Consider the following 14,497-nt stretch of genomic DNA (forward strand, 5'->3'; position numbering starts at 1 on the left):
CTTTACGCTCTTGGAAAATTTGTATGACTTTGTCCTTCACTCTTGTATCCAGCATAACTGGCAATCACAGTTTTCCCCTACAACTCTGGTTGACAAAAAGGCATTCTCTCGCTTCAGCTCTCATACCCTGCATAGCTGGATCACGCAAGAAAGCTCTTGTATCCAGCATGGCTGGATATTGCTAATGAGCTTCTTTTTTATTTTTAGTAAAATCAGGATGCGACTGGTGGATGATTCCAACTACAGTTGTTATTCAGAACAACTAGCTTACTTACTTGAATCAAAACAAACATCAAACTTTTTCATTGCAAAATGTTGTGAATGTGTTTAAAGAAATAGTATATTTCGCACCTAGAGCAGAAAATGAGATTTTTCCAGCTCGAAATCGGTTTTCAAGTCCGAGGCCGTAGGCCGAGGACTAGAAAAGATTGAGAGCTGGAAAAACATTTTTGCCCGTGGTGTGAACGATATTTTTCGCCACACTACTGGTATTGCTGATAAATAAAGAATACAAAATGGAGAATACTCGTTAAGCTATCGTACCTATCTCTTGATTTTAGTGGTAGAAGATTTGCAGTCAGGATTTCAGATTCTTTTAAAATTTCACTTGGAATACCACAGTCATCTTCAAGCATTTTTGAAAATTCGTAATGCACTAATCAACAATAAATAATTGAATAAAACTGGTTGCGAAGCGAATTAGTTTGATTCGAAACTGGAACTGAAATCATGGTGACTTCAACTGATGATGAAAGTGGACATTCGCCCGATCTAGCGGATGACTTATTAACTACTTCCATGAGCGGCTGGAAAGAGACAACTTTCTGGCCTAGACCGGAAAAGAAACCCTTTTCTGACGTTGTCTGCAAACAAGGTCTTTCAGATCTACGTAGGGACTGGAAAACAGCTGCTTTCTGTGCAGTGTGGCGAAAAAGCATTTTTAAGCTCATGGTAGCTATTGCTATAAATAACATTGATACAAAGAAACGTTTTTTTATATTCATTCTATTATTTTATGAATTTAGCAAATAAGAATAAAAACTGATACGGTAGATTTCTTCATTGAGCTAACATTAAAGCTGTTTTGTGTTTTCAGTAGCATAGACTAATAATTATTATAGTGCAGTAGGCTACCTGCTTGAATTTGAGCATTCACAACTAAATAAATTAAAAATGCTAATATTTTGATGCTAACTAAATACAGCATTGATGGATTTTGAGAATTACTACTGTCCGAGCTGTACCTGTACGGCCAAGAGAATTCTGCACAGAGCTGTAGCAGGAAAAAGGGTGAGCCAGCAATGCTGGATATGAGAGCTGACGAGCAGGTACCCGTCATTTATGTTCCCAGCTGTAATGAAGAGTGCAATATATCCAGCAATATATGGATAAAAGAGCGCAAAGGGTCAAGATAGTAATTGTACTTATTAAGAATCAGTCAATTTTTTCGATATGATTATGTGATAAAGATTAATTGGTTTCTCTACTGTTGAATGTTGAATGTAACATGAATAATTCTCCAATAACTGATGAAGAGATGGATACTCACCCACTAATGCGATATCTTCCATGTAGTGAAATTCACTTAAACTGCCAGCATTGGTTGAATGGTAAACATTAAAGTTTTTTACGTGGTGATTACTGTCAGTTGAAGTGAACCAACTCTGATGCTCACAATCGTATTTTGCCAGTGGGTGAATAATTCTCTTCTAAAAAGTTATGTGTTATTCATTTTAAGTTCATTCAGTTATTATATTTCTTCCCATCCGTTATATTGACAAGTATGCTATTCAATCTGAACAGTTTTTCGATCATTTCTTGGGCTTGAAATCCCTTCCGAAGCGCTGCTGCCCCTGAACTCAAGCACTTAGTGTTAGTGGTTGATCGTATGTAATTACATGTACAGTAAGTGTTATCCCTCTCATTAAATATTACTGATGGAAGGTCAGCAGCCATTAACGATGTGCCCTCTGCCCTCTCACTTGGGCATTGATCATGTTGTATCAGCTCAGCTCGACACGTTACTGGTTGCTGTACAGTACTGACAAGACAGCCTAATATTCGATTAATGGCTTACATCACATTGTCTTCACCCATTGCATGACAAGCCCCAAAAATATTGTATTGTTTCCAACAGGATGCATCGTAATTAATTGGTGAACTAAATACTTATTGTTGCAGATTTTTGGGAAATGATAGAGAAACGTGTTAACAAGAGCCTCGAGCCTAATATTATCTTATTACTTTGTCTTCACATGTTATTTTGATTTCCAATTCAATAATGATTTGTATGTTGTAGGTACAGAGTGAACCATAATATTTTTAGGGAACTATGATCAGGTTCAGGTATTGATCCACCTACTTGTAATACAGGAGCCTAGTAGAAAAATTTGAGAGATCAGAATAATATGAAAAGGCACTTTTCAAGTGAGTTTATCAATACTTAAAATCTGTATTTTTCTCAAATTGAGAGGAGAGAAATGGATTATATTAGAGGTGAGCTAGTATATTTTTGATGAGGATATACTTTTGAGAGAATTATATTGAAAATTCAGAAAAGAGAATAATATTAAAAGCCACTTCAAGTTCGAGTAAGTTTTTTTAATTCTGAGAAACTGTATTTTCCTCAAATTGAGCGATGAGAAATGGATTGATGTTCAATGAGAATTCACTTTTGAGTACCGGTACCTATACATTCCCTTTTCTTTATAGTAAATTATCTGAATGACATACATGATACTCCGGGCGCCTAAGAATAAGCTAAGAACTATAAAATCGATGAATATAATCTAATAGATAGATCTTATATAATCTTATATAATAGATAATATTGATGATGGATACAACAAAAGTAGACATCATCATCATTGAATCAATCAATCAATCAATCATTTCATTCAGTAAAATGCATTACAAAATTGGTCCCACTAAACCTAAAATATTTTACAGCAGGTGCCTAAAAATAATAAAATACATAAATAGAATGATATGCTAACTTTAACAATAGACTAAGGAAAACAATTCATGAAACTGGGAGTTTTGGAATTTAAAAAGGAGTATTAAATGGTCTAAGGATGATTAATAGGGTTAATGAAAATTGGAAAAAGAGGAAAACTCAAAAACTTCAAAACATAAAACTAAATTAAAATTAAAAGAGAATAAACTTGATACTCTATAGTAAGTGAGAATCAAAATATATTAATCTAATTCAGAATTAAGGATAATACTAAACAAAAAATACAATTTCTCAAACATTAATTATTATCCATCCATATAGTATAAGAAAATTATATGATATATTAATATATATTGAGAAAAATTAGTCATTCTAAGGCAGTGTTGTTTCACAAATACTAAAATTCATTTTACCAGCAACCTAATATTTATTGTGGTGCGTTTTTTAACGGCTTCACACATGTAGAGTGAATCTTGTACTAAATCAACGGTGTTGAGGTTATAAATTTTGTAACTGCGTACGTGGACGCTAAGTGTATACCAGACTGATTGATTCACTACAAGATTCAATACAATTGTCGGAATCGCGGGAGGCCTAAACGCTCGCTCACCCTTGATTCTTCTAATGACAGATTGTGTAGTGATGAAATTTTTATAAGCAGTGTAGCGATCGCTAAACACTGAAGACGGATACCTTAAAATTATTACCTGTGGAGAATGAGCATATAAAATCATACAGGTCGAGCAAAAATCCCGATGTAGATAATTTACGGGACTGCGTCTCTAATAAGTTCTGAAGGATTAAAATACGGTATTTGGACCAAATGTCGTTCAGAATATACTTCGAGAACAGAGTCTTGTCGGGTTTTAAGCTCTATTGTAGGAATTTATATAATCTCTGGCTGCATCTGCTGTACAATGGATGTGTTCGCTCCTAAGTCGAGGTTGGTAACAGATAAAAGCTGATATATGAGCAGGTAAGGACAAAGAATAAATATCTCGATCTGACCCCACTCACTACATCCACTTAGACCTGTTCCAATATCCAGCTTAATTCAATTATTCCAATGATCGTATTCGATCGGTTCTTGATGATATAGAACGTATCAGACACAATAATTGACAGGCTTAAGAAATAATCGAACTCAGAAAACGAATTAACAAAACTGAAATATATTATAATAAATATATGATCATACAGTGCAGATTCAGAATTTGATTTACAGGTTGATAATAATTTAGCATTAACAAAAGAGTTAAAAATTTTCTTGTGCTTGCATGATACCATGCGTGATTCAACAGAATTTTACAATTGATAAAATTAAACAGTTTTGAAAAAATAGTGAAAAATGAATTATAAAATATTTTTTAAAATGCTCGGGGTCGTGGTTCTGGCAGCGGAGGATAGCTAATCAAACTACAAAATCTTAGAAATTCTATATGGATAAATTCTAGGCTCTTAAATGCTAAAGCGCTTGTCGGCGTGGCCAATAATTTAACGAAGAAAATTTTATATCTTTCTGCACTGAAATATTTTCGAAGCGTAGATTGGGGCCCCTTTAAACTTATAACTCACGTGAAATTCCTTGGCGGTCGTGGTTTTCTTCTTTAGATCAAAAATCGTTTGATCGGCAGCAATCCAGGCTTCGGTTTCAGCACGTGGGGAATTTTTAATTTAATATTTCCTTCACCAAATTATTTAAGGGATGATTTGACTTTAAACTTCTAAATTTATCGATTGATGAAAATAAATTTACAAATAACAAATAGATTGGCCTAAAATATTGGCTCACAAATAAAACATATAAAATCGAACAGGAATTTTTTACGAATAGGTCTTGGTAACTATAAAGAGATCTGAACGGTGAGGATTTCAAAAGGGAAGTGCTGTCTTTTCTCTCGGCTTCTTGGCTAGACCTTTCTTCTGAGAATCTCGATGTAATAATTTGCATGAAAATTTGCCATTGGTGGAACTATTGTGACGTAGACATGACGTCAGTGGCAAGCAAGAGAATATAATTCCTTTAATTACAATAATATTCAATTTATGTAATTCTTAAAACTGCTTAATCTCATAGACATAGTTCCTCTCATACAATGTACATGTGCTAGCGTATATATTAAAATATATGATCATACAGTGCAGATTCAGAATTTGATTTACAGGTTGATAATAATTTAGCATTATAATCAAATTCTGAATCTGCACTGTATGATCATATATTTTATTATAATATATTTCAGTTTTGTTAATTCGTTTTCTGAGTTCGATTATTTCTTAAGCCTGTCAATTATTGTGTCTGATACGTTCTATATCATCAAGAACTCGAATTCTTCTGCCACTTGTACCTGCCAGTATCCGGCGCTGAGGTCGACGGTGGAGTATATGGTCTTGCCATGGAACGTCTGCAACACCTGATCGATCTGGGCGGGAGCTTCACGGTCGTCGTCGAGAATCATGTTCAGCTGGCGGGCGTCGAGACAGAGTCGGGTGGAGCCGTCCTTCTTCGAAACGCAGGTAATAGGCAAACTATAATGCGATGTGGATGGTTCGATAATGCCTAGTATTTCCATCCTATCTATTTCGGCAGCTGCTGCTTGACGGTGCGCAAAAGGGATGGGATAAGATTTTCTATAATACGACTCATGTGGTTTGACCTCTAATTTACACTGAAAATGATTTGCCAATCCCGGCTGTTCTGAAAATACTGCACGGTTTTTCATGAACATTTCTTTCATGGATTGTTTGATTGCGAGCCCCCATTCAGAATTGTTATCAATTTCATTCAGTAACTTTTCCATCAGAATGTCGGTATCATCTGGTGTTTCATTTTCCAAGCTGTAGTCATCTACTGAATCATGATTCATCATCTCACTCTCTTCGCTTTCTCTGTATTGCACCTTATATTCTTTTTCGGGAATGTAGTCTTCAACCATGTGATATCTCACTACTCTTACATCTCCCGCATTGGCCTTTAATATTATCTGAGTATTGATACTAGTCCGGTTACTATTGTCAATTAATTGCAGTTCGAGATTTTTGAAATTTATGTTTGAGTTATAATGGGCTAAGAAATCAGCACCAATAATAATGTGTGGTCCATTTGCAGGTAATACCAGGAAGGAGTATGGGAAGCACTTTCCTTCGACTTGGATCTCCAGGAGGCATTGTTTAGATATTCGGAGGCGACGTCCTGGTGTGACACCTGATAGGTAGGTTGAGGTTAATGGTAATGTGGCTATTTCTGTTATGTTTTTCAGGCGGGAATAAGAGTCATTCTGGATTAGGCTGACTTGTGATCCAGTATCTATGAGAGCTTTGAATTGTAGGCTGGCTATTTGTATAGTGATATAGGTTTGAAAATGTTCATGTATTTCTTGAATGCTGGAGTTTTCTTCTTCTAGTAAGGTTTCCCTGATGTTATTATATAACGCAGTAAGACATGTAGATTCTTGTCCTGTATCTGGATCGGTGAGGTCGTTTAAATTTTCTATTTTATTCGTTTTTACAGGTTGGGTAGGCTTGAACCGTATAGAGCGGCAACGGCGGTAGATTCTTCTGAATTTTGGTTTCTTGCCTTGGACTATTTCGACTGGCCGGGGTAACGGGTCAGTATTTTTAGTTAGCGGTTGTTCTTCTGCTAATTGGTTATCATTTCTCTCCGTGTGTAGACAGGTGATGGGCGACTGTGGCGGGTGATTTCCATATAGTCAGATTTTCTGCGGCGTTGATGACCCTTGTGTTTTCTCGGCCATATCCGATTTTCTTCCCTGGTTTTCGTTGGGCGTCGTTTGATGCTGATTTGCGCTCGCATTTCCCATCCGGTTATAGTTGTTGTTCCTGCTATGCGCGGCGTTGTTGGAGTATGGGTTATGGTGTTGGTTTATGTGGTCTCGTCCATCATGATAGTACGCGTTTCTCCGGTTTGTATCAGACTGCTGGTTGTGGTTCTGGAAATTCCTCCTACTTTCTGGTTGGTTTTCTTTATTTAGTCGCTGTTGAAAATTTGTGTTGCGGTCCTGGTTATTGGCAGAATTAAAGGGACGACGGACATTAGAAAAAGGGGAAGTATTTTGTTGGGGTTGGTGATCTTGATGCGGATGCTCTTGGCGCACAGTGGAGTTGTAATCTTCGCGATGCACTGCTTGGATTTCATGGAGATGATTTTCCAGTTCTTTGATGGTCTTAACATGACTAGTCGCTAGTGCCATCTGTACGGGGTAAGGCAGCTTCCGGATAATGATCTGAGTGAGTGCTAACTCGGCAAAAGGTGTATCCAGTTGTGAATTTTGGTATCTGAGGTTTGATACGAAGGCGGTGCATGTCTGGCCATTTCGAGGTGAATATTTGCAAGATACGATGTCAGATAGTATAACTCGCTGTCGATCTTGTCCCCAATATTGTTCCAGGAAGGCGTCTATGAATTCGGATAAACTATTAAATTCGGCGGCGCGTCCGTGAAGGAAAAGTAAGGGTTCTCTGGACAACAGAGTGAATAATTTGAATTTCCATATGGGCCAGGGTGTGGGGGTAAGTTCTTGAACAGATCTCAGTTGTTCGACGAAGGGTTTTGGGGGCATAGACGCTGGGGTGTCATCAAAATGTCCCAGGTTTTGGAAAATTGTGGTGGTGCTGTATGACTCTGAGGGCGATGGCAGTCCTAGGTTGGCCCGAGAGTGACTTATGCGGGTTTCCATCTGAGTGATTTGGGTATCCGTCTGCTCAAATCTTTTCCGGACCTCGGCATCAACACTCTTCCTTTGCTCGGCGGCAGTATCACATCGTCTATGCAGGTCGCTGTATTGTATAGTCAAGCTGTCCACCTGAGAGCTGATAGTAGTTTGCTTTTCACTCAGGGTGCTAACATGGCTCTTCAAATTTGTTATATTGGTTGTAACCGGTTCAAGTTGCCCTTCGACTCGCCGTATAATGTCCTCCTGTTCATTTTGACATGCGGAGATGTGTTCGTTGACTTTGGCCTGCACGCTCTGCGTTATCTGCTCTCCTGCTTTGGTGCAATGCTGTTTGGCTTGATCAACTACTTTCTCTTTCAGAGTATCCATCTCTACGCATATGTGTTCTTTTAAGGTGACCTCGACGTTGATTACCTTCGTATGCATATCTTGTGATATCTGATCCAATCGATTATTTGTTTCTACAATGGATTTATCCAGATGCTCGGTTAAATCTTTGATGGTATTATCGGTATCATGGAATGCTTTGTCCATTCGCTGACTCAATTTCTCCAAACCCTGTTCATTTGTCTTCTTTGCTTCTTGAATTTCCTTATTCAGCTTGTTTATTGCTTCATTGGTTTGCTTGTTGTCTTTCTTTACCTCCTGAATTTCCTTCTTTAATTCTTCCTTTGCTTGTTTATTGTCTTCTTTTAACTCTTCCTTTATTTGTTTATTGTCTTCTCTTAATTCTTCCTTTGTTTGTTTATTTTCTTTCTTTAAATCATTTATTGCTTCCTTTGTTTGTTCTTGTCCTTTAATCATACTGTTCACTGCTTCCAGGAGGGTGTTCCAATCCATTTCGGGAGTGGGTGCATGGCTAATGGTCATCCGCTGGTTCTTCATCCGAGCAACGGTGCGAGAAATGGGAGTTCCTGTCTCTGGGGCGTCGTCGTCCGTATGCTCTCCCGATGTTTCGTCCTCCGGCTCTTGGGCGGCCAGCGGATCTTCCACTAGAATGCAGCTCTCCTCCACCTGCGTCGAAGATAAATCATCCAGTACATTGGGATGGAAATCGGCGGATGCGGTGGCAGATGCGGATGGCGGCGAACAATCGGGGTGAGATGTCCTCGGTGTCCGACAGACTTGGATTGACCTGGTCGTTTCCTGCCATGGTTTGCGGAAAAATAACGCGACGAAAAGGTGTAGTGAATAAAAAAACGTGAAAGTGTTGATGTGATATACAAAATAATTGGTAAGAAATCCAATAGAAATTGTTATAGCGTCATAGTGAGTGAAATACAGAAAAAGTGGTTTAGCAATGTGTTCAGTGATAAAATGAGTCGAGTTAGCAATATCGTTAACATAAAAATGACAAGAACATACAGGATACACAATGGACACTTATGCGGTAATACAGGTACGCCTCTTATAATTTATTATTACTATTATTATAAATATTTTACTCTTATAATTTCTTGCCGCAATTCTATATATAGGGCTAGTATTCTTTGCAAAATTTTATATAAAAACAGCAGTGTTCGGCTTGACTTATTCCACAATATATCCGTGATTTAATTTTACTTCCCTCTTTATGCTTTAAAAACTTTAAAAAATGTAAATAACTTCAATCCTCTTTTCCATAAATTTCTTATAAATTGTTTTGGTGTAGACCTAATACTCTTAAATAGTATGACCTTTCTTATGGTATTTCTTATACCTATGATTTGTAATATGACCAACTTCGAATAACACAATACCGTGATAAAATTCTGAGTTCAATTTTTCCTCTAAAAATTCATCAATCGATAAATTTCTTTTCCGTTCAAAAATTGGGTATGGTACGTCTTGCTGTTTTGTATAACAGTGAACAGTTAATATTAAATTTAAAGAAATTCACAACCATGAATTTTTCAAAAATTTTCCCGTTGTCAGCGCTATAGTATACTGAGCAACTAAATAATCCTCGTAGTCAATTATCCACCTCTTCAATGCCTATCACTGTTGGGCGCCAAATCATGTGGTGCGTTTTTTAACGGCTTCACACATGTAGAGTGAATCTTGTACTAAATCAACGGTGTTGAGGTTATAAATTTTGTAACTGCGTACGTGGACGCTAAGTGTATACCAGACTGATTGATTCACTACAAGATTCAATACAATTGTCGGAATCGCGGGAGGCCTAAACGCTCGCTCACCCTTGATTCTTCTAATGACAGATTGTGTAGTGATGAAATTTTTATAAGCAGTGTAGCGATCGCTAAACACTGAAGACGGATACCTTAAAATTATTACCTGTGAAGAATGAGCATATAAAATCATACAGGTCGAGCAAAAATCCCGATGTAGATAATTTAAGGGACTGTGTCTCTAATAAGTTCTGAAGGATTAAAATACGGTATTTGGACCAAATGTCGTTCAGAATATACTTCGAGAACAGAGTCTTGTCGGGTTTTAAGCTCTATTGTAGGAATTTATATGATCTCTGGCTGCATCTGCTGTACAATGGATGTGTTCGCTCCTAAGTCGAGGTTGGTAACAGATAAAAGCTGATATATGAGCAGGTAAGGACAAAGAATAAATATCTCGATCTGACCCCACTCACTACATCCACTTAGACCTGTTCCAATATCCAGCTTAATTCAATTATTCCAATGATCGTATTCGATCGGTTCTTGATGATATAGAACGTATCAGACACAATAATTGACAGGCTTAAGAAATAATCAAACTCAGAAAACGAATTAACAAAACTGAAATATATTATAATAAAATATATGATCATACAGTGCAGATTCAGAATTTGATTTACAGGTTGATAATAATTTAGCATTAACAAAAGAGTTAAAAATTTTCTTGTGCTTGCATGATACCATGCGTGATTCGACAGAATTTTACAATTGATAAAATTAAACAGTTTTGAAAAAATAGTGAAAAATGAATTATAAAATATTTTTTAAAATGCTCGGGGTCGTGGTTCTGGCAGCGGAGGATAGCTAATCAAACTACAATTCTTAGAAATTCTATATGGATAAATTCTAGGCTCTTAAATGCTAAAGCGCTTGTCGGCGTGGCCAATAATTAACGAAGAAAATTTTATATCTTTCTGCACTGAAATATTTTCGAAGCGTAGATTGGGGCCCCTTTAAACTTATAACTCACGTGAAATTCCTTGGCGGTCGTGGTTTTCTTCTTTAGATCAAAAATCGTTTGATCGGCAGCAATCCAGGCTTCGGTTTCAGCACGTGGGGAATTTTAATTTAATATTTCCTTCACCAAATTATTTAAGGGATGATTTGACTTTAAACTTCTAAATTTATCGATTGATGAAAATAAATTTACAAATAACAAATAGATTGGCCTAAAATATTGGCTCACAAATAAAACATATAAAATCGAACAGGAATTTTTTACGAATAGGTCTTGGTAACTATAAAGAGATCTGAACGGTGAGGATTTCAAAAGGGAAGTGCTGTCTTTTCTCTCGGCTTCTTGGCTAGACCTTTCTTCTGAGAATCTCGATGTAATAATTTGCATGAAAATTTGCCATTGGTGGAACTATTGTGATGTAGACATGACGTCAGTGGCAAGCAAGAGAATATAATTCCTTTAATTACAATAATAATTCAATTTATGTAATTCTTAAAACTGCTTAATCTCATAGACATAGTTCCTCTCATACAATGTACATGTGCTAGCGTATATGATAAGGCAGGTTCGTTGTCTGATAGTAGATTAACATGTGTTGCTTTCAAACGATCACCTTTTTGGTGCTATTTCTATGCACTATGATTGGCTTAGGCTTGCCAAAGAGATTTAATTACCATGTGGTTCAGTTGAATTAATCATTAATAAATTAATATTCTTATACAATTTTTATTATGTTTGAGACTGTTATAGTTAATTTCTGCCGTTTTATCAATAATATACTGTTCATGCTATGACCTAGTTAGTTACAATAAGACCTGACATATAATATGATTTCTTAAATAATAAATAATTTCATCGATAATACATACATTTTATTTTTTATTCGAAATTCTTGGTCCTTTATTGATAGTTTTATAATTTTTAGGAATGATATTATACCTTGCATGAAAACCGGCATGACATTTGACAATACTTTGAATCAGTCAGCTGTGTTCAGGCTGCTTTAAACATCTGATCGATAGTAAACAAAGTGTAACCTCAAATTCAATGAGCAATTCGTAAATAATTTGTGCTTTATTTGCAGAATAATTATAATTCTATTGAATAATTTTCTAGAAAATGTTCAGTACAGAACGGTACTCTTATCTAATATACAGTTACTGATAAGTAAGCTTTATCGCTCGGTCGCTAACTATTCCTTTAGCAAATTCTTTCATTTTAAAAGGTAATCACAATTTTTCTCTCTTCTCATGAGGTCTATTTAAAAAATTCATCACATTATGTTATTATAAAAGAAGCAGAAAATTAGGGATTTTTCTCTATCTAGTGTAGACTAAATTTTTCATGAACAGAGTATGATGACGTGGGTTTTTTTATTGAAGATAATTACAATTAATAGTATTTTACAGTAGGCTACACAATACAGTAGCACAGCTGGCTGGAGAATGTTAATTTTGAAACAATTAAGATGAACTAATGTGAGTTTTGTTGCACGTCCAGAATGTGAAATGATGTAGGCTTGGTCAACATGATCAAAAAGATAGCCCCACTCAATTTTTAAAAGAATATGTATAATGTAAGTTTTGCATCTGGTGGCCTTTTAAACATAAGATAGCAACTTCCACAGCTTGTCATCTTCATCAAATTCCGAGATCGTCAATTTGTCGAGTGGCCACGTCACTTTAGTCTCCCAACTGTTAGTAACAAGGCTTCATCCGTTTTTGCAAACAAAAGGCAATAGTTTGACAAAAATCTAACAAAGAATAATCCAACTCCAAGCAGGAAACGTTATGATTGATGGGGTTGTGTCTTGTGTGTGATTGGTCTCGGAAAATTAAAACGTAAGTTGATGACTTCCAGAGTTGTTGTGATGCATGAGAACTCGGACTCACAGCGCTGATTGCCCCCTTTGGGTTGGGGGAGCTTTGAGTCGATCATCGTACTCAAGAATGTGTTGAAAACCAGAATTCACCCACAGCATCCATGCTTGTCGTAGGAGGCGACTAAAATGGACCTCAAGGCAACTCCGGAAGGTCCCCTCTCTCAGCAGAAGGACCTACAAAAAAGCCAGGAGTGGAACTCACGTAGGTTTGAGGGGGAGAGGCCAAAACTCACCACTGCTCAAAGAAGGGCGGCTATTCAGGCAAAACTCCTTGGGAGAGGTGAGGCTTTTGACCCTTCAGAGTTTAGGAGGGGCAGAAAGAAAAACCCAAGAGACCAGAGATGGGTGAAATTACAGGCACAAATGTGGGTCAAGAGGCTGAGTCGAGGGTGGCCTGGCGCCGGGTGCCCTTGAGGCAGTTTGGTGTCCCCTCTCTCAGCGGAAGGACCTACAAAAAAGCCAGGAGTGAAATTCACGTAGGTTTGTGGGTGGAGAGGCCAAAACTCACCGCTGCTTAAAGAAGGGCGGCCATTCAGGCAAAACTTCTTGGGAGAGGTGAGGCTTTTGACTCTGCAGAGTTTCGGAGGGGCAGGAAGAAAAATCAAAGAGAACAGAGATGGATGAACTCCAGGCACAAATGTGGGTCAAGAGGCTGAGTCGAAGGTGGCCGGGCGCCGGGCGCCCTAGAGGCAGTTTGGCGTCCCCTCTCTCAGCGGAAGGACCTACAAAATGGCTAGGAGTGGAATTCACGTACGTCTCGAGGACTAATGAGTCTGAAGAGACTGCCAAGCATATCACACTGGATTGCGACGAGGATTGCAACCAGGTGATGAATGGAATGTTAGTATAGGGAAAAACCCCTGGTTCTTGAAAAGGACATAGGTATTGGTTTGCCTAACTAACATATTAGCTGGGAACACAATAAGCGTCGGTTGACGTGTGGGGTTCTTTGAACCTTTGGGTCCTTGAATCCGTCTCTTCCAAAACAATAAACAATAAACACAGCGCTGATCCAACCAAACGGCTTCTCCAACAAATCAAATTTGATGATTTTGATAATCCACCATACAAACCTGACTCGGCCACTCCATTAGTAACTTTCACCTTTTCCTTTAGACCTGACTTTGAGGGCAGAGCTTCCAAACTAACAAATAGCTTCAAAACAACATCATAGCATTACTATACTCATTCGTGTGCCACAAAAGGTGTAACAGCCGAATTCCATAGATTCGACATGAAACTCGCAACACAAAATATGTCTAGTAACATTTTTTTATATCGCCTCAGTTTTTGAGGTATAAAGATTTTTGAAAAACGTCAATAACTTGAAAACTATAATTCAAAATCGAATTCTAAGGATATGGTTTGAGGAAAAATTCCAATAAGATTTATATAATTATTTGATACTTTGTTTGACATTCTTGAACTTTCAATGAGCGCCAAATTTCAAACAGTTTGAACGCTCATGAAAAGTTCGAAAACGTCAAACAAAGCAGCAAATTATATTAATTTTATTGGAAATTTCTTACTCTTTCTAACCATATCCTTTGAATTATATTTTGACAGATAGTTAAAATAATAGTTAGAATGACAAAAAAACTAAGTAATGAAATAGATTAGTGGGTAAAAGCTAGAAAATAACTCATCTAAAATTTATTTTTGGTCATTTTTAGTAAATTGAATAACTTTATCAAAAATTGATATTTTCAGAAAATTTTTGTTTCATTACATCAACAATACCATGAAGAATCCATCCTTAGAATCTCATGGTTTTATCTTTCACCGAACTTGAAATGTTCTGGCACAAAAATTTAAACTTTAGGCGCTCATATCTCA

General features: G+C 37.0%; 1 protein-coding gene across 1 annotated transcript; it reads left to right on the plus strand.

Annotated features, from left to right (window-relative positions):
• Window positions 1–5,291: 5,291 nt before the first annotated feature.
• LOC120349855 lies at window positions 5,292–8,767 on the plus strand. The gene is made up of 3 exons (XM_039421065.1): window positions 5,292–5,473; window positions 6,066–6,168; window positions 8,473–8,767. Exons 1-3 carry the CDS (start codon window positions 5,353–5,355, stop codon window positions 8,750–8,752), a joined length of 504 nt encoding a protein of 167 aa, XP_039276999.1. The 5' UTR covers window positions 5,292–5,352; the 3' UTR covers window positions 8,753–8,767.
• Window positions 8,768–14,497: the final 5,730 nt, after the last annotated feature.

Source organism: Nilaparvata lugens, chromosome 2 (assembly GCF_014356525.2).
Source record: "Nilaparvata lugens isolate BPH chromosome 2, ASM1435652v1, whole genome shotgun sequence".
Taxonomy (NCBI): Eukaryota; Metazoa; Arthropoda; class Insecta; order Hemiptera; family Delphacidae; genus Nilaparvata; species Nilaparvata lugens.

What these genes read in the sequence shown, in the direction of transcription:
- LOC120349855 (XM_039421065.1), top strand. Translation starts at nt 5,353, where the DNA reads ATGGAACGTCTGCAACACCTGATCGATCTGGGCGGGAGCTTCACGGTC. An exon ending in CGTCCTTCTTCGAAACGCAG is followed by an intron (nt 5,474 to 6,065) that starts GTAATAGGCAAA and finishes GTCCATTTGCAG; the next exon opens with GTAATACCAGGAAGGAGTAT. An exon ending in CCTGGTGTGACACCTGATAG is followed by an intron (nt 6,169 to 8,472) that starts GTAGGTTGAGGT and finishes CACTGCTTCCAG; the next exon opens with GAGGGTGTTCCAATCCATTT.